The following is a 20,623-nucleotide window of genomic DNA, read 5'->3' as shown; positions in this document are numbered from 1 at the left end:
AGCCCTTCCACCTGGACACTAGATCTCATCCACTTTCTTCTACTGAAGGTCATCACTCTAGCAAGTCTCCCCCTTCTCTCTTGCATCCTTCTCAATTTTCCTCCAACTCTTTCTAGTTGTCTATTGGGCTTGAGTGTATATGGGAGTAGATGGGGCAGAGATGGATGAAAAGGGAAAGATCCTGACCATTTGGAAACCAAGAATGATGGTATCATGGAACTTTTATCTTCTTATAAATCTATCACAGACATCTAAATCTCCAGTTCCTTTTTGTTTTTAACTAAAAATATTATTAGCAAACAGACACTGACAATTGGGGGAGAGTTAAGAGAGACACTAACACTGATATTCGTCTTGGTCATCTAATATCCAGAGTCTTTATCTAGCAAGATACCTGAAAGCCTAAGGGCCTTTGTTCATGTAGCAATAAATAGCTCAGAGATCAGAATAATTCTATGAACTTCTCCAAAATTCAAGCACTGTTCACAACCACAAGACTTTTTTTTTTTTTTTAACCTGTAACAGCTGTATCTATGGGGTAGAAAAGATCCCTAGACAGTAACAATAACAACTCTCCTGTCTTTCAGCTTAAACTACCAACCAGAATGAAGACACAGTTTACGGTATTCCAAAGAAAATTAATGAACCCAGATGAGCAATGCTTTTTGCTAAATTCTTACTAGCTATATTAATGGCATAACATGAACATCTACTACCTGGCCCAGATGCACTGTCTCTTGAAGGTGTGGGTGGTGGCAATTGTTGTCTTGTTAAGATTTTGCTTTCTTTATTTATCTGAAGTAAAACAGGACCTGCATCTGGGGAGAACATGTTAAAAGTAAATAAAGATGAAAGCCTAAGGACAAAATGTAGTTTGTTCCAGAGCAGATTTTTTTCAAAGAGAATGCAAATCTAGGATTAAAGCAGCCTCAGGAAATGTCAGTTTTACCATAACTCTGCCTAAGGAAGAACTTATTCTTACAGAATTTTAATGTATTTAGAAACTAAAATAAATAAAATACTATATTATGGTCTTCTCTTTCATAATGCTGATTTCCACCACTCTCACCTCTCCCAAACCCACTCGAAAAAAAAGAGGCACCTTTTTATAATATCTGAAAAATATTTACCTTTGATCCTGGATTGAATCCAGTCCAAGAAGACACTCACCCTGGCAAATACGCCTGGCTTCCTTGGCTGGGGACAGCTGGCTCCCCAGCTGACAATGCCATAGAGGACAAAGGGAGCTTTTTCATGTTTACATACTAATGGCCCACCAGAATCTCCCTGGAACACCAAGAAAACATGTTCTAAAATTGCTTTAATCAGAACTCCTGCTTTCAGTTTTGGAACAGGAATAATCAATAATTTATTCATAATATATTTCTTTAATTTCTTGAAGATTTATTTTTATGAATTTGTATACCTTAGAATACTTAGACTTTAATAAATGAAATCACAAATAAAAGAAATGAAAGAGGAGACGTTACAACTGGTACCACAGAAATACAAGGGATCATAAGAGACCACTATGAACAACTATAAACCGAAAAATTGGATAAACTTAGAAGAAATAAACTCCTAGAAACATACCACCTACTAATACCAAATCAAGAGGAAAAAGAAAATCATAACAGACCAATACAAGAAAGGAGATTGAATCAATAATCAAGAACATCCCAACAAAGAAAAGCCTAGGACCAGATGGCTTCACTAGTGAATTTTACTAAACATTTAAACAAGAATTCTTCTCAAAGTCTACCCAAAAACTGGAGGAGGGAATACTCCAAAACTCATTTTATGAGGTCAGCATTACCCTCATACTAAAGCCAGAAAAGAACACTACAAAAAAAGATAAATTAGGCCCATATCCCTAATGAACATAGATGTAAAAATACCCCCAAAATACTAGCATACTGAATTCAACAGTATATTAAATGGATCAATCACCATAATCAAGTGGGATTTATTCCAGTGATGCAAGGGTGGTTCAACATATGCAAGTCAATAAATGTGAAAGTTAAAATCGTATCATCATCTCAATAGTACAAAAAAGCATTTGATAAAATGCAACATTCTTGCATGATTAAGAACTCTCAACAACTTGGGTGTAAATAAAACATACCTCAACATAAAAAAGGCCATATATAACAAACCCGCAGCTGACACTCTACTCAACAGTGAAAGGTTGAAAGCTGTTCCTCTAAGAGTAGGAACAACACAAAGGTGCTCACCCTTACCAGGTCTATTCAATATAGTCTGAAAGTCCTAGCCAGAGCAATCAGGCAAGAAAGTCTTTTTATACAGAAAGTCTTAAAGGCTCCACCAAAAAACTGTTAGAACTTATCAATGAATACAGTAAAGTTTCAGGATACAAAATATAGAAGTCAGCTGTGTCTCTATACACCAACAAAACACACACACACACACACACACACACACACACACACATATATAAAAATCCCACATACAATAGCATCAAAAGAATAAAATACTTTGGAATAAATTTAACCAAGGAGGTAAAAGGTCTCTATACTGAAAACTATGGCTTTGATGAAAAAATTAAAGACACAAAGAAATGGAAAGATATCCCATATTCATGAATTTGAAGAATTAATATTGTTAAAATGTCCACACTACTCAAAACAGCTATAGATTCAATGCAGTCCATATCAAAATTTCAATGGCATTTTTCACAGAAATAGAGAAAAACAATCCTAAAATTCACATGGAACCACAAAGACCCTCGCATAGTCAAAACAATCCTGAGAAAGAACAAAGCTGGAGGCATCACATTCCTGATTTCAAAATGTATTACAAATTTATAGTAATCAACACAGTATGGTACTGGCATAAAAACAGACACACAGACCAATGAGACAGAATTGTGAGCCCAGAAAAACCCTCATTTATATAGTTAACTAATATTTGAAAAAGGAGCAAAGGATACTCAATGGGAAAAACTAGTTTCTTCAATAATGGTGTTGGGAAAACTGAATAACCACATGCAGAGGAATAAAATTGAACCCCTATTTTACACCACAAAAATTAACTTGAAATAGATTAAAGACTTAAACATAAGACCCCAAATGGCAGGACTTCTAGAAGAAAACATAGGGAAAAGCTCCTTTTTTTTTTTTTAGCTGTACGCGGGCCTCTCACTGTTGTGGCCTCTCCCACTGCGGTGCACAGACTCCGGACGCACAGGCTCAGCGGCCATGGCTCACGGGCCCAGCCGCTCCGCGGCATGTGGGATCCTCCCAGACCGGGGCACGAACCCACGTCCCCTGCATCGGCAGGCGGACTCTCAATCACTGCGCCACCAGGGAAGCCCGAAAAGCTCCTTTGACTTTGTTTTTGGCAACAGTTTTTTTGGATATGAAACCAAAAGCACAAGCAACAGGGCCAAAAATCAGTAAGTGGGACTACATCAAGCTAAAAGGCTTCTGCACATCAGAAGAAACAATCAACAAAATGAAAACGCAACCCATGGAACGGGAGAAAATATTTTCAAACCATATATCTGATAGGCGGTTAGTATCCAAAATTATAGAACTCATACAAATCAATAACAAAAAAAAATGCAATTTATAAATAGGCAGAGGATCTGAATAGACATTTTACCAAAGAAGATATACAGATGGCCAACAGGTACATGAAAATGTGCTCAACATCACGAGAATGCAAATCAAAATCACAATGAGATATCACCTCATACCTGTTTGATCAGCTATCATCAAAAAGACAAGAAATAAACAGTGTTTACAAAGATGTGGAAAAAATGAGAATCCTTTTGCACCATTGGTGGGAATATAAATTGGTATATCACTGTGGAAAATAGAATTAAAAATAGAACTACCATATGATATGGCAATCCCTGTTCTGGGTATATAGCCAAAGGAAATAAAAATAGGCTACTGAAGAGGTATCTGCACCCCCATGTTTACTGCAGCTTTATTCACATTAGCCAAGATATGGAAACAACCTATTTTTCTGTCAAAGGATGAATGGATAAAGAAGATGTATGGAGTATATGTGTGTGTGTATTTTTTATATGTGTGTGTGTGTGTGTCTATATGTATATTTGTTTATTTATTTGTTTATTTATTCAGCCATGAGAATACTGAATACTAAAATGGAATATTATTCAGCCATGAGAAAGGAGGAGATCCTGTCATTTGCGACAACGTGGATAATCCTTGAGAACAATATGTTAAGTGAAAAGTCAGACAGTGAAAGACAATTACTGTATGATATCACATATACCTGAGACCTAAAAAATGGGAAAAATGGGAAGATGCTGGTCAAAGGGTGTAAACTTCCAGCTGTAAGATTAACAGGTTCTAGGGATCTAATGTACAGCATGGTGACTGTAGTTAACAATACTGTATTGCTTACTTGAAAGCTGCTAAGAGAGTAGATCATAAGTGTTCTCAGCACAAGAAAGAAATGATAATTATGTGAGGTGATGAAGGTGTTAACTAACCCTACTATGGTAAGCATTTCACAATACCTAAGTGTATCAAAATCATCACATTGTACATTTTAAATTTATAAAATTTTATATGTCAATTATATCTCAATAAAACTGAAAAAAAAAACAAGCTTTAAAACATAGGATTTGCATTTTTTTAAGATAGGCTTTCTGATTTTTTATCAGGGCTTTTTTTTTTTTTTTGACACAAATGTACTTAGGACCAAACTAAACGTTTAATTTAATTGTCTTCTTATAAAATAAACTGAGCTGATAACATATTTGAGATAAGTGTTTATTTTATATGGAGAATTTCACAGGAGAAATCCTGAACTGGAAATAGGAGACCGATTCCTTAATCTGTAATGTAGAACAATTAACATTTTCTCTGGGCCTAATTTTTTTCCCACATAATTTAAGATTATACTTAGGAGGCCCTTCCAGTTTGAAAATAGTCTGATTTGTCAAATCAGGTGTTTTTTTATTCACTCATTCATTCAGTACGAACACATACACAATATAAAATTTTTCAGTTAATTACAAACATTTTGTGATACAGAAGGAGCCTGTCTAATTTATCTTTTATGGTCAGCACTTATTACAGGGCCTCGCACATGGTAAATCTTCAAGAAACAAATGGTACCTACTGATTATTTTAAAAATTATTCGGTGCCTACTGTGAGCCAGGCATTCTGGAAAAGAATATAAACAAATTAGATGGTGATAATAGCCATAAAGGAAATACTCAGAGTGAAAAGTTGAGAACAATGGTAGCTGTGTGTATGCTTACACGTGCATGTATATTATTTGTAGTTTCAATAACATTTGAGCTCGTACATGAAAAATAAGGAGGTGGATTTTCAAAAACCTGGAGGAATAGCGTTTTAATGCAGAATTGATATCTGGGCTAAGGCCCCAACTTAGACAAGGATGTGGCAAGTTTGAGGTCAGAAGGCAATCGATGTGGCTGAAAAATAGTAAGCAAGAGGAGAGGAATAAGAACTAGACTGGAAAAGTCAGCAAGAACAGAACATGTATCACTCTGTGAAGACAAAGATCAATGGTAGGTCAAAGAATTTGAGATTAAAAAAAAAATCTAAAATTTGTTGTGAGCAAAGAACCACAGGATTCTACACTGTGTATCTGAAACTCCCATGTCTCTGCATTCCAACATTCTGATGTTCACCTTCCTGGATGAGAAATTACATTAGCAGGTCCATTACCCCTGAGTATGCACAGGAGGGTAAAAACCCTTTTTAGGGGTAAAAACCAATTACCTGATAGAAATATTAGAGTCTGTTTCATCAAAGCAAGTTTCTGAAGTCACCCTTTTAGTAATTCAGTATTCTTTATAAAAGAAAGCTACCCACATCTAGTCAGAATCTCTCCTATTTTCCTTTCTTTGTAGTGGCTGTAAATTTGGTCACACTGCAGCGAAAGTGACAGCTGGATGTAGCTGAAATAAATATAGGTACCAACCGAGATTATGGTATTTGGGTCACCTCTGACATGGACCTATTTGCTCTCTTGATAGATTAAGCTCTTCCCTTAATGTTACATGCTGTTAAACATGACAGAGACAGCAGAGCCATTTGTAATTTTCTTGATGTGAAAAAGAAAGAAAAACCATCCCTCAAAAGGGGGAGAATGAACACATTAATTCAGAGCACTTTTCTATTGGATTTTTATAATATAACAGTAATGTCCTCTAGCAGATGGTATGAGTGCCCTTCCCATATTCCTTGGACCTTCCAGTCCATGCTGGCTGTGTGCCTGAGGGCCCTTGCCCTGTCCACCACAGCCATAAGGCCGCTCAGACTGCGGGAGATGCTCCCCTGCAGCCTCCCAACCGTGACTCTGGGGAAGCTCCCTCACCCCTCCAAGGGGAGGGGATAAATATACTGCGTGTGTTTTGCATCACTGCCAGAGTTTCGCTGCAGGATTCAGCTCATAGCTGTGGTAGTTGGCTTCATAGCACATTAATAGCACATCAATAGATGGGCTGCCTTCCCTTCCCTGTACCACCTCCTCACATTTCTACCAGTGATATTTGTACTTTCTAAGCAGACTGTTGCCCTTGAATCCTCCTCTCAGAGTCTGCTTCTGAAGAATGCAAATTACAATATGCAACATAAAACAGAATTTGGGTAGTGCTTGACACAAGGAAAGGGTTTAACTACACTCAATTTATATTCAATGTTAAGAGGGGACCTCCTTCCTTCTCTCCTCATTTTTGCCAATGGAAAGACTTCTATCCAGATTAAAGCCCAGTTTTCTCCCCATAGAGGTGGTATCCATTGGTTTCTGTTTCTTCGTGGCCAGGGGGGTGGGGGGAGCGTTTGTGGGGAGGCAGGGGAGGACTATCAAAAAGCTGCAACTCAAGATTCATTCTTTCTTCCCTCTCTACTCTAGACCAATATGAAATGACACAACAATCTGGAGAAGTGTGTCTGCTCTTACAGACCCCAACTTTCCCTTAGGCAGGCTGCCTCAAGTCCAGACTAGGTGTTCAAGGTGGGCTGCTTAGTGTTGGAAACACTTTTTGGTTGCATACCTAAGGCATATTCCTCAGTCGGCTTTGTGGATATTAAAGTTGGTGTTTTGTAATCCTTTTGCCCGTATCCTGTCTTTTTCCTAGTTGATTCTGAACTTGCCAATAGCATGCTTGTCCAACTGACGTGTGAATACATCTGCACAGCTTCGTGCCTCTAGGATATCACTAAAATTAAACTACTGCTTTGTGATTTGTCTTCCGCTGCATATGAAAACCATTTTTTCAAAGGTTCTCATTTTCTTCATGATTATTTTATTTTATTCTGTGATTGAAAATTAAGTGTGGGTACCCAGGAGTTTAGTAATAATTTGAAACAATAAAACTCTTAAGGCATAAGTAGGATACACTAATGTATAATCCGTATTTGCTCGTTCCCCTTTAACCAAAGCTTTAAGCATATCTGAACACATCTTCCCACCTGCAGAACACATCTTCCCACCTGCAGAACACATCTTCCCACCTTCCCACCTGGTGTTGCCCTCTCCTACCTTCTCATGGGCTCCTCTGTGTACCCACTTCCCCTCTGATTGATGGCTGCTTCTGTCTCTCTGCCATCTCAGCAAGTTTGGACTAAGTAATTCACTCTTCCTGTTGTCCTACTGGCTTTCGAGTAGGGGTGTGGCATGATGCTACAGGCACAGGCCAAGATGCTTGTCTGTGGCTTTGAGAGTAGATTCTTCCTGTCTAAGGAGAATCTCCAACAGATGACAACTTCCTGTCTTCCCCTCTGCAAAATTAGAATCCTCTCACCTGACCCACATCTTTCCCTCCAGACGCTGCAGAGCCAGCACAGATCATCTTCTCTGTAATCCCTCCTGGATGGGCAGAATAGTAAGTGCGTTCGCAGACCTCTCTTTCTACCACAAGCACTTGAATCTGCTGTAAGCGACTCGCTAGGCCGCCATCTAAGAAATAGATTCAGAAAGAGAGCTTGATAATGAAGTAAGCAACAAGTGGTGTTAAAGAAATATATTTAAGTTCAGACTTGCTCTACACCGACACAGCTGCCATCATTCGGTTTTGCCTAAGCTGATGCAGAATTCTGAATCCAAACACAGTGTTTTGTGCAGGACATCTTTATTTCCAGATGTGACATCTTGGTGAAGAAAATCCATTGGCAGGAGAAACAAGATCAGAAACACTTTTTTTCTAGCTTAATTCTGATTTAAATTTTAGTGTTTCATAATGAGGTGGATAGACCTAGAGTCTGTCATGCAGAGTGAAGTAAGTCAGAAAGAGAAAGACAAATACCGTATGCTAACACATATATATGGAATTTAAGAAAAAAAAATGTCATGAAGAACCTAGGGGTAAGACAGGAATAAAGACACAGACCTACTGGAGAACGGACTTGAGGATATGGGGAGGGGGAATGGTGAGCTGTGACAAAGCGAGAGAGAGGCATGGACATATATACACTACCAAACGTAAGGTAGATAGCTAGTGGGAAGCAGCCGCATAGCACAGGGAGATCAGCTCGGTGCTGTGTGACCGCCTGGAGGGGTGGGATAGGGAGGGTGGGAGGGAGGGAGGTGCAAGAGGGAAGAGATATGGGAACATATGTATATGTATAACTGATTCACTTTGTTATAAAGCAGAAACTAACACACCATTGTAAAGCAATTATACCCCAATAAAGATGTTAAAAAAATTTTTAGTGTTTCAAATATTGCTATTAAGAATTCAGAAAGAGAAATTCAGTAAGATATGAATTGGTGTCACAGATAATTTATATTATAAATATATATGTTTATATATTTTTACAGGTACAGTTGACCCTTGAACAACACAGGTTTGAACTGCACGGGTCCACTTATACTCAGATATTTTTCAATAGTAAATACTGCAGTACTACACGGTTTGTGGTATGTAGGGCTGACTATAAATGACACTTGAATTAACCCCCGCATTGTTCAAAGGTCAACTGTAAATATTTTACGTAAACATATTATAACTACATAACAATAATATATTTATATGATTTCCAATTGTAACAGGGAAGAGCCAAATCAGACTACATGTTGGATCTGTTTCTTTTACTTTAACCTTTGCTTTCTGCAGCTTTTGTTCACTGAAAGGATACTGTCTGTACATAATGGCCTGCCTCGGGGAACCCTGCCGCTCTGCCTGAATGTTAAAACAAAGTGCCTTTGTTTGGGGGAGCATCTGGACTCTGCCCACCTGTGGATGGCTACTAGAAAGAAGAAATTAACACATCCCCTCCCTGAGGCTGGCCATTCCAGGTGATATTAGCAAAACTTATGGCCATTTTACTTTACTTCCTCATCTCCTCCCCCTCTCTGTGCTATAAAAGAAACTGGCCAAACCTCATAAAATGGCTTTTCAGAGACACTAGTCTGCTGTCTTCTTGGTCTGTGGGCTTTTTGAATAAAGTATTCCTTGCCTCAGTGCCTCATCTCTGATTTGTTGGACTGTCGTGTGGCGAACAGAGTGAGCTTGGACTTGGTAGCACTCATATAAAACAAAACCATATTTCTCTTGTTCCTTTATTATCACTGAGGCCTAATCTCAGCTCTAATTTAAGATGACACTGATGATGAACACTAAAGAATTTCTTCTCCCGCCTGGCCCTCAGGCAGGTCTATGTTAACACGTGTTCTGTGTGACTTATTCTATCACTTTAGATTTATGACTAATTAAAAAAAGGTAAGTTCAGTATTTGATAGCCCTATAGCTTTTTGAAAAAAATTAATAAAAATTACTTTACATTTATGTAAATCGTTCCTTAATATATTTATAAAGCTTTTTACTCTAAGCTATTAATACTCACAACAACATTGTGAGGTGGGCTGTCACACTAATCTCACACATGAAAAAGCCAGAGCTCTGAAGATTTAATCACACAGCACCTATGGGGCAGAACTAGGACCTAGCCTAGGTCCGACTCTAAATCTTATTTTTTTTAATGTAGTAATCTAATACATAGATAATTTAATGTATTTAAAATCCTCTTTTCAGGGACCATACCTAACAATGTTGCTTATTATCATGTCTCAAAATTGAGAACTTGTTTTCTCTCTGAGACTAAAAGACTGAATTCACCTTTTATAAAACTGTAACCACCTCCATCATCTGGTGGTCATGGAGTTGGTGAAGGTTGAAGATGTTAAAGAACAGGTACATTTATTCAAGGGCTTTGAGGCCAGTGAGTCAATAAAAATTTACTGTTTCCTCTATGCTAGGTAGATGCTGAGTCCTGGGGAGAGAGCAGTAAATTAGGCAGAGATCTGCCTTCAAGAGGCTCCCGCTCTAAGGGGTGGGATGTAGAAAATGATTCCGCAAAATATGTCAAGTCCATTTATGTGCAAGGAAATGATAAAACCAGGTTGTGCAGAGAGTGAAGGAAGGACAATCCTGCTGCAAGAAAGGGGTCTGAGAAGATTTGAGTTGAGGATGGAGTAATGAGGAGGGGCTGTGAGAAGACTGGAATAGGAGTACTCTGGGGCCAAGGAAACAAAGCACAGAGCTTGAGAAAGAAAGAAGACACAGGTCAGCCAACAAGGGGACAAAGGAGGAGCTGAGGCTGGAGAAGTATGGGGAGGTCCAATGCAGAGCCTTCAATGCTGGGCTAGGAGTTCAGATTGTATTCCAAATGTAACAAATAAGCCATTCAAGGTTTATCAGCTGAGCCACACTGATTTTAAATCCCACTTTTGATATTTATTAGCCATGGAATTTTAGCAAATTACTTAGACTTCAGGGCCATAATCTCCTCATTTGCAGAATGGGAGGATAAAATCTCCTCATATGGTGGTTGTGAAGATTTTAGGAAAATGCAATTTGGCTGCAGGTAGCACAGTAAGCTGAGAACATGAATACTGTATGAGGTCAAAGATATCTCACCTCCTTTAAGCTCACAGACTTTATCATTATTTTTTTTTTAATTGAAGTATATTTAATTTACAATGTTGTGTTAGTTCCTGGTGTATAGCAAAGTGATTCAGTTTTATATATATATATATATATATATATATATATATATATATATATATATATATATTCTTTTTCATTATAGTTTATATATAAACTATATATAGTTTATATATAAATTTTTCCATTATAGTTTATTACAACATATTGAATTTAGTTCCCTGTGCTATACAGTAGGACCTTGCTGTTTATCTATTTTATATATAGTAATGTATATATGTTAATCCCAAACTCTTAATTTATCCCTCCCCACCCCCTTTCCCCTTTGGTAACCATAAGTTTGTCTTCTACATCTGCAAGCTCACAGACTTTAAATGACATATAAACAGAAGGAAAATATAAAAGAAAATAACTTTACACAGTGAAAAGAAGCAGGACACAAACATCAACCCATTCAGATCTTTCAGTATTTCACTGTGGCTTTAAGAACTCTAGAATCTAGCCCAGGGGTCATCAAACCCCAGCCAACAGGCCAATTTCATGCCAGGCCCTAACCGAAGCCTATTTATTACAAGCCTATTTATTACACCCCCAAGCCTATTTATTACAATCCATGAACTAATTATGATTTGTACATTTTTAAATGGTTGAAAGGAAAATCCAAAAAAGAATAACATTTTGTGACAAGATTATTGTATAAAATTTAAGACTCATGGACAAGTTATGTTGGAATACAGCCACATCCATTCTATAACATATGGTCCATGGCTGCTTGGTGCTACAATGGCAGATTTGAATAGCTGTGACAGAGACCACATGGCTTACAAGGCATAAAATACTTGTATCTGGCCTTTCACAGATCTAGCCTACCTATGATTAAGTCACCCTGATGGAAAAATATAAAACAGCTCATTCTCTAATTTGATGAGCTTTACAGCTACATAAAACATGGTTTCAATGTTTCAGAAGGAAGAAGGGCTAAAGCAGATACTACTTGATATCATTTCCATGACACATTCTCAAAACTCTCAACCAGCAGTGATGTTTACGCAAAAGTAAAATGTTTACCTTCACTAACACTTCCCCATCCAGTCACAACACAGATCTCAGAGGAAAACAGAGGCTCCGTGCTGTGTGGGAGACACACTGGCCTCACCACTGAGTTGAACTCCAGAGCAGAGCTCAGCTGTATTAGGGCGATGTCAGAATCAAAGGTCAGTCTGTCAAAGTCTTCGTGCACCACAATGTGTTTTGCCCTTCTCACCTGTATTGTTAGCAAGCAAGAGATTACAAGGCAAAGTCAATGAGTTGAACAACTTCCTTGTATACTGGTCCAAAATAATCTTAAATCTCTGCATTTCCACACATCAGTAATGAAGATGACTTTGTACTAAATTAAAAAGGGCAATCTCTGTTAATAATTTACAGGAGTCCATGCACCGCTTTCTGAGGACTGGTGGTCCTGGAAAAACCAGACTATGGTGGACCTGTGTACATGGACCTGAATTTGCACTTCTTGACTCACCTCACCTAATTTTCAGATTAAATGTGATCTTAAATGGTATCTTTAAATGTTAGTATAAATGATAAGTATACGAGGGCATTAGGGGATTAATAACTACATGTTTTAGCTAAATGTATTCCCTGGCATGTGAAAATTTAGGCGGAATAACCATTAAAACAATTTCTCACCTGCTCAGTTGGTTCCTTCAAGGTTCTGTCATGGTCTCCAGCAACAATGGTCCACAAGAGTGGATTATTTTTCCTGGAGAGAGAAGAACAACAAAAGTTTGTCATGAAAACACATTTTTCACCATTTGGTCTAACCCCTTCTGGCCCTACCAACATGCACTGTTCAGTTCAGTCAGGGACCACCCACTACCCTGTCTGGCACCTTTGTGTAACCAGCAATGCTACACTCTGCCTCCTGACCTACCTGAGGACAAGTTCCTAATTGTGTATCTTGACCCCTTCTTTTGGCCATAAAATGTCTTTGGAGCCCTTATCAAATATCACCAAAGACTATTTTTAAGTTAAGAAGGAAAAAAGAAAAGTTAGAGCTTATTTTAATTTCATAGTGATATTAGGAATGCATGAAAAAAATTACCTTCATAATGAGGTAGATTCTGGTCCATGTTTTACTGTTAAAAGTATCCAAACATTATATTACAGGAACCAGAATTGATGAAACTCAGGTTAAAAAAGATTTGTCAATTCAAAAATAGGTAAAATTCACGTATAGTGTTAGAGGTCAGGGCACTGATTCCTTTTAGAGGGGTGATTATTGGGAGAGCCTCGAGGGGGGCCCCTATTTGTTTCTTGATCTGGGTGCTGGTTACATGGGTGTTTGCTTTGTGTAAATTCCTCTAACTGTACTAAAGATTTGCACACATTTGACATACTTCAAAAAGATGTTTAAAAATTTAAATGTACATCATTAATTTGCCACATCAAGATCTCCAGGGCTCCCCTGGTGGCACAGCGGTTAAGAATCCACCTGCCAATGCAGGGGACATGGGTTTGAGCCCTGGTCCAGGAAGATCCCACATGCCGCGGAGCAACTAAGCCTGTGCTCCACAACTACTGAGCCTGCGCTCTAGAGCCCGCGAGCCACAACTGCTGAAGCCCACGTACCTAGAGCTCGTGCTCCACAACAAGAGAAGCCACCACAATGAGAAGCCCGCGTGCTGCAACGAAAAGTAGCCCCTGCTCACCGCAACTAGAGAAAGCCTGCGTGCAGCAATGAAGACCCAATGCAGCCAAAAATAAATAAATAAAATTTAAAAAAAGATCTTCAGTTGAAAAAATATCCAGGTAAAGAGTCTCTCAATTGCCAGAAGTACACTGTCACTTCAGCTCGGAGATTAAGTTTTCATTTTTCAAAACTGTTTCTTCAGTAAAATTTATTGAAATTATTTTTCAATACACTTTATTCAAAGGAGATGTTTCTTAATACACATAGGCATCTTCTCTCTAGTCATAACCATGCTCATTTCAATTTCTTGCATGATGAGTCTGACTCACTCATGTGTTTCAATGTACCTCTATTAAGGGAACTAACTTAGGTAAAGTGCCTGGCAAGTACTCTACAGATGGTAAAGACTCCATAATGGTAGCCATTTATTATTATCATTGTTCTTATCTGTCATGCACTCTAATGGAAGGATCAACTTTATTCTCAAAGTCACCCTCTAAATCATTACTAACTTATTTCTTAAAGCTGTTACCAAGCTGTTGTCCTAGAATCATACCCCTGCCCTTGCCTTGAAAGGAAACCAATTGCTCGTATCTAAGTCTCGGGAGGAAGCTGCAAAGAGAAAAACAAGAACTGGTTAGACCCAACTAGGCTCAAGATGGCGGAAATTTGACTTCCACTAGACCTTGGACCTCGTTATATGCTCATTGTAATACAATAGCTAAATGATGTACCCACCAGCACCATGACAGTTAATGGTTGCCATGACAACACTGGAAAAGCCCATACAAGAACTGAAAAGGAGTGCTGCATCAGTTCCAGGTCCAAACCACACCCTTGTTCTCTGATAAGTCATGAATATTCCTCCCACTCTTTCCAATTCCCTCCATTTTACTTCGACCCTCCTATATATATGGTGTCTCCACCAGAATTGGGTTAAGAAGTTGAATTTCGAACTAAATTCCCACTTCTCCATTCTTCTGCCATTGAACAAAGCTTCTGCTGTCCCAGTCTCAGCATTGGTTTCATGACTGGCTGTGTGAATCCGAGTGGAAAAAGAACCTCCCTGGCTGAGACAAGGGGTGTCCCGGCATGTGTCCAGGCGACCAATTTGATGACAAATTCATTCTACCTTTTTATACAGAGAATAGTGTCCACAATACAAAGAAATAATAAACATCATGGTAGAGTTGATAATGTAGCTCACAATCTCTAGTGAAGAAATTGTGCACAGTCATCAAATATCCTTTTATTTGGTAGAGAACACTGTAAAAAGTATATGACAACACAACGTACGCTTTATAAAGCAACAAAGCTTGAGATTTCTCCAATATGGGACAATAGCTGAAGGTATCAATTTATGAATTTCTCTAGCCTTTCTTCCCACTTGCCCATGATCAAGCTTCATTTCTTGTATCCTTATGGCCCCATCCCCAACGCAAAAATGGGACATGTATCACTTACTGCAACAGGAGAAGAAAGAGTAACTGCTAAGTTACATAAAGGGGCTGAAATTGAAAAAAATGCTGATTTAGGTTTGAGACAGAAAGATTCCAACGCACAATTGCAAAGTGAGTTTAGTGCCCTAAAGTAAGTTAAAAATCCCACATGATCACGAAGACCAGAGTGGAGTCAGCAAAATAAGAACACACCAGGTTTTTCCTAAGGATAGAACAACATTACCCAGGAACTTGTTAGAAATACAGACTCTCCAGCCCCACACCAGACTTTAAGTCAGAAACCCTCCAGGCAATCTGATGTTTCCTAAAGTTTGAGAACTAATACTAAGGGTAACCAGTGCCAGGGACAGTAGTATATGGGAGGTGATACAGTGTTGCTGTCAGTCGTCCTTATTGTCTTTGGAACACTACCCAGCAATGCCAGCCAGCCTGGCACCTGGTGACCTTCAGCAAAAATGATGTCTATCTCGGCTCCCAGATTTTGCACACTTCCTCAACTGGCTCATCCCACATGGCAAACCTGCCTTCTCAGTGGATTTGGATACTCAGAAGCCCCCTTCTATGGAGGATGGAGCCCTGGATGTGTATAAGATTGATGAAGCTGAGGCAGGGAGAAGCAAGTCCTTGAAGGAATCAGCTGAAGAGTTCCCTAAAGGCAAGGCATGAAGGGAACATACTACCTCGGTTATACCAGCATATCAAACGCTTCTGGGGTAAAGATCTATATAGTTCAAGCTTCAAAACGATATTTTTCTGGTCAAGTAAGTTAGGCAACTATGAAAAGTTAAAGAAAAAATGAGGTGCACAGACATTTTTCATATCAGTATAAATACAAGGCACAATGTTTTGTGCAAAAAATTATAAAATACTACAAAGTACATTTAATGTGCATAAACATTAATGGAAAATCAGATAATTAAAACATTTTAATATTGATTACTTCCAGAGAGGTGGAATGGATTAGTGAAATGGAGAAGGTAGTTTAGATTTTACCTGATAACTTTATTTAACTGCCTTTTAAAACAAACATTATTACTATTTTAATGAAATTTTACAAAGGAACCAAGAAGGTTCACTAATGATATTGGACACAAGTTCTTTTTGTGGTTAACTTAAATGGTTCACAAACATTCTTAGCTGACCCTGTTTATTAATCTCAATTGACTCATCAAGTTGAATATTCTACCTTGTGAAGAATGGTTTGCTGTGGTTGGTATCTTGCTGCAAGGAGTCATGGTCCATGACATTAATTCAGGAACAGACTAAACTATTTGACAAGGGAGTCTGCCAAAGCTTCTGCTGTGCCTCTGGTATCAATACTAATAGCTGTTTTCTCCAATGCATTAATTTTCACTAATTAGTCAGCTATAACTGAGGTTTTTCCATGGTACATAAAAATGCACTTTGATAGAATTCTTATAAAATGGCTTCTCCAAGGGCAGAAGGTGTTAGAATGAACCATGTGGTTACTGGATTGAGTTGGCAATATTCGCATGAACTCATGTTTACTTTAATATAGGTACAGATAGATAAATAGGTTTATATAAGTGATTAGTATGCATACTTACATTTTCTAGCTCTTTCAGATAAGAGGGCCTAGAAACAATAGCCCCCTAGTAGCAAGCAGGGTGCTCAGCACCCAGATCTTGACTTCTCATGCCATTCTCCAATAAAATGAACCAGGGCTCACGGGAGAAATGGCTGTTTCTAGGACTGAGAGGGGAATACATAAGATGAACCTGGAGCATCCTGTAGTGTCACAAAGGATGGGGGAATATCAAAAAGACAAGAAGCCACTCTGAAAGAACTCACAGTAGTCAAAGCTGGAACAATTTGAGCAATAAAATAAATATACAGTATTTATAAAAGTAAATATTTTCAAGTCCACACCGGTATAAATACATGATTTAATAAATAAAAGGAAGAGAAGAGGTAAATCTCCCATACAGAAGAATTTCAAATAATTTTTGTAGGAAGCTATGCACTCAAGAAGGTGGAGCTTAATGCCCAACTGTTTGAGTGTGGGCTACCCTTAGCCACTTGCTTCCAAAGGGTAGGTAAGGATGGGGGGAAGATGCACCTTTACAGTGGAGACACCTGGTAAACACTGCCTGGGCCAGTGATGGAGGTTAACGTCATCATTGAGAAGTCATGTTGACAGCTTGTACCCTTGATATGATGTGATAAGAAGAGCATGTTGCCTCTGTGTTCCTCCTCCCCCAAATCCATAATCCCAGTAAAACCATGAGAAAAACATCAGACGAACTCAAACTGAGGTACATTCTACAAAATACCAGATGAGTACTCCTAAATACTGTCCAGGTCATCAAAAACAAGGAAAGTCAGTGAGATTCAGAGCCAAGAGGAGGCGAAGGAGACAGGACAACTAAATGGACCTTGGTGTCCTGAATGGCAGAGGGAACAGCAACTACACAGACCTTGAGAAAGGAACAAGCACAGCATGTTTGAGGAAGGGGGTGGGTCCACCGGGGACAAGCAGGGGAGGGGTCAAGATGGAGTCAGGGACAGGAAAGTGTTCTGGACTTTGGCTGTACATTGGAATCATCTGGAGAGTATTTATTTATTTATTTATTTTGAAGTATAGTTGACTTACAGTGTTGTGTAAATTTCTGCTGTACAGCAAAGTGATTCAGTTTTATATATATATATATGTACATTTTAAAAAAATATTCTTTTCCATTATGGTTTATCATAAGATATTGAATATAGTCCTCTCTGCTGTACAGTAGGACCTTGTTGTTTATCCTCGGGAGTATTTAAATATACAGTGTCCAGAACCAACCCACAAGTGATTGCCTTAACTAGTCTGGACTGAAAATGAATTAATTACAGTTACACACATTCACATGATTTAATCTATATATGTTATAAAGATAAAAGCAAATCACAGAAGAATATAAACTATAGTTCTTTTACATTAATATCAAAACCAGGAAAAACAAGGTGATATACTGGTTTTAGGGATTCATAGATGTTAAAACGAAAAAAAAAAAAGCAAAGGAATTATGAACACAAAATTTAGCATAGTGTTTACCTCTTTGGGAGGGGCACTAAGGGGTTTTGAAAGGAAAGTGTAAAGATCCTTCTTATGCTAGGTAGTAGGGACACAAATATACATTTACTAACTATTCTTTAGATTACATATGTATATTATGTACAGTTTTTCATATCATGGCATAGTTTACAATTTAAAAACATGGAAAGTTCAGTGATCAAGGTGTGGATTATCCTACTGTGCTCTCCACTGTCATGAACCATACTTTAAAAGGAACAACGCTAAACCAATCCAGGGTAAGGTACATTGCATGGTGAGGCCTCTGGAATTACAAACAATAGAACAATGAGCATTTAGCTTAAGGATTAAGTTAAGGGCAATGTGAGAGGGCTCTTGAAGTATAGGAAGGGCTGTTATGTGATAAAAGAAAGAGATTGAGTTCTTGTTTTCTGGAACTGCAGTAAATTTAGATCAATAAGTTTCTGCTACAGAGAAGCAGACTTGGACTTAACATAATCAGAGATCCCTATAAATGGGATGAACAATTTCAAGATTTGATTTGCTTTTTCCTCACTGACATTGTTTAAATAGAGGCTAGGTGGACCTGGGGCAGAAACACTGAAAGGAAGTTTCATGCTTTAGAATTAGTCTGGATGATTTTAGAAGTTAGACAATTTTACTTATGTCCTAGGTATGGTACATAAATACATTAGTAAAATATCATCAGTCTCACTCACGATTGCACACAATGGGCTGCAGTCAGAATCCAAATAGAGCTGATGATGGCACCTCCACACTGGTGATTGCCTAGAAACCTCAAACCCACCTGCCATGGCCAGCAGTGGGGGCAGGCTTCTTCCCCTCCTGCAATTCTCCTGGAAAGCCACTGGGGACTAAATGGAGGGATGCCACAGACACCTACAGCAAAGGAGATCAAACTAATGACCCATCCAACTGAAATAATTAAGAACACACTCCTCCCCCAATGGCTTGCCATAGCCAACAGTAGTAATTCCCAAATACCAGATGAGTTTCATGAAGATATAGATTCCTAAGACCCATCTCTGTAGAATCTGACTTTAAAAGCTTGCCTAGGTGACTCTGCTAAGCAATCAGGTTTTTAGGTACTGGCCTAAAAAATTATATTTATTCATTCATTTAACAAATATTTATTTAGTGTTTGGTGTTGCCAGGCACTGTTCTAGACATTGGTGACATATCAATGAACAGCATACTGTAGACAAAAATCCTGGCCCTCATGGAACTTACATTCTAGTAGGAAAAGTCTGTTTATTAGCAAAGGATACAAGGTTCTTTATTATACATCCTTGTTTAATCTCTCTTTCTCATTGTATAAAACCATTTACCAATCCCCAAAAATACCAAATTGGCTCAGACATCCAAATGCTGTTCTCTTGTCTGGAATACTGCTGTGACTCAGATCAAGTACTATCTTCTCCATGAAGTCTTCTCTGACTCCCCCGTAAGAGGCAGACAATTTCCCCTCTTTATAGCTCCCTGTGCAACTTTCTATTGATATTAAAACCCATCAACTAGAACATATGAAATACATGCATACAGAGCAATGAAAGTTTATAATATTTAACCAGACACTTAAGATTATAATGAAGTTAAGAGTTGCAAGTGTGTTAAAAAAATGCAAACAGAAAAGTTTTGTTTTCACCCTTTGCCCCCAAATGCAAAATCATATTAAACACAGAATTTAGGAAGATATTTTAAGTTTGCATAGGAATAAATGAGGACAAGGAATGCTCTCTGTACCTCTTTTTTCCTGTCATCAAGCTTATTTCTTCTTCCCTCTATCTATAAGTCTATACTCAAACCCAAACAGGGTTCTGGAAATTTCACGGGCTTAAATATAAAACTCATTCTTGCTCACTGTGAAGCTATATCAATGCAAGATGAGGCTTCTGTAAAGAGACATCTAGTTAGAGAAGAAAGGAAATTAAACAGATAAGAATCACATGGTCATCAACTCACCATATGGAATATCTTTTGTAGAAGATACAGCATTGGTTTTGGAAGATGATGTTGATCCAATTTTGTTTAAAGAATCTGCAGAGGAAAAAAATATTAATTGAAAATACTTAGAGTAGCCTATAGTAGCTGACCCTACTTGCTTACATGGTCAATCATGGAACCGCTCTTAGGTTGATCTAACTACTACTATCTTTCAAATATTATGCCAGATCCCATACATGTGATTTGGTCGTATATCTCTTAATATCCCTGTTGTACCCTTTTAAGCATTTCTTCCTTCCTTGGCTCCATGAAATTACTCTCCTGGTTTTTAAAAAATATATCTATGGTCATCTTTTCCCAATCTCAGTCTTTATTTCAGGATCCTATTTTTCATTCTGAAAGATATTCCACGAAAAGACTGTTCATAGCCCTATTTTTATTCATTTACATATATATGACTTCCAAATGTCCATCTTCGATCTAAATCTCCTTCCTGAATTCTGGATCTAGGACTGCTAGATCTAGGACTAATTCTAGGGCTGCTGGATAC

The 20,623-nt window shown here is 38.2% G+C and overlaps 1 protein-coding gene across 1 annotated transcript in view; it reads right to left on the bottom strand.

Annotated features, from left to right (window-relative positions):
* OVCH1 (ovochymase 1) overlaps positions 1-20,623 on the bottom strand; it is a 63,378-nt gene that overhangs the window by 28,756 nt on the left and 13,999 nt on the right. Inside the window, exons 11-17 of the mRNA XM_032646961.1 lie at positions 20,092-20,166; positions 18,828-19,008; positions 12,612-12,684; positions 11,988-12,183; positions 7,779-7,933; positions 1,131-1,287; positions 717-812 (exon numbers count right to left, since the gene is read on the bottom strand). Of these exons, the coding sequence (XP_032502852.1) occupies positions 717-812; positions 1,131-1,287; positions 7,779-7,933; positions 11,988-12,183; positions 12,612-12,684; positions 18,828-19,008; positions 20,092-20,166 (933 nt within the window). The remainder of the gene's footprint in view (positions 1-716; positions 813-1,130; positions 1,288-7,778; positions 7,934-11,987; positions 12,184-12,611; positions 12,685-18,827; positions 19,009-20,091; positions 20,167-20,623) is intronic.

This window comes from Phocoena sinus, chromosome 10 (assembly GCF_008692025.1).
Source record: "Phocoena sinus isolate mPhoSin1 chromosome 10, mPhoSin1.pri, whole genome shotgun sequence".
Lineage (NCBI taxonomy): Eukaryota > Metazoa > Chordata > Mammalia > Artiodactyla > Phocoenidae > Phocoena > Phocoena sinus.
Note: the sequence above shows the minus strand (reverse complement) of the source record. Positions and strands in the feature narration are given on the sequence as shown.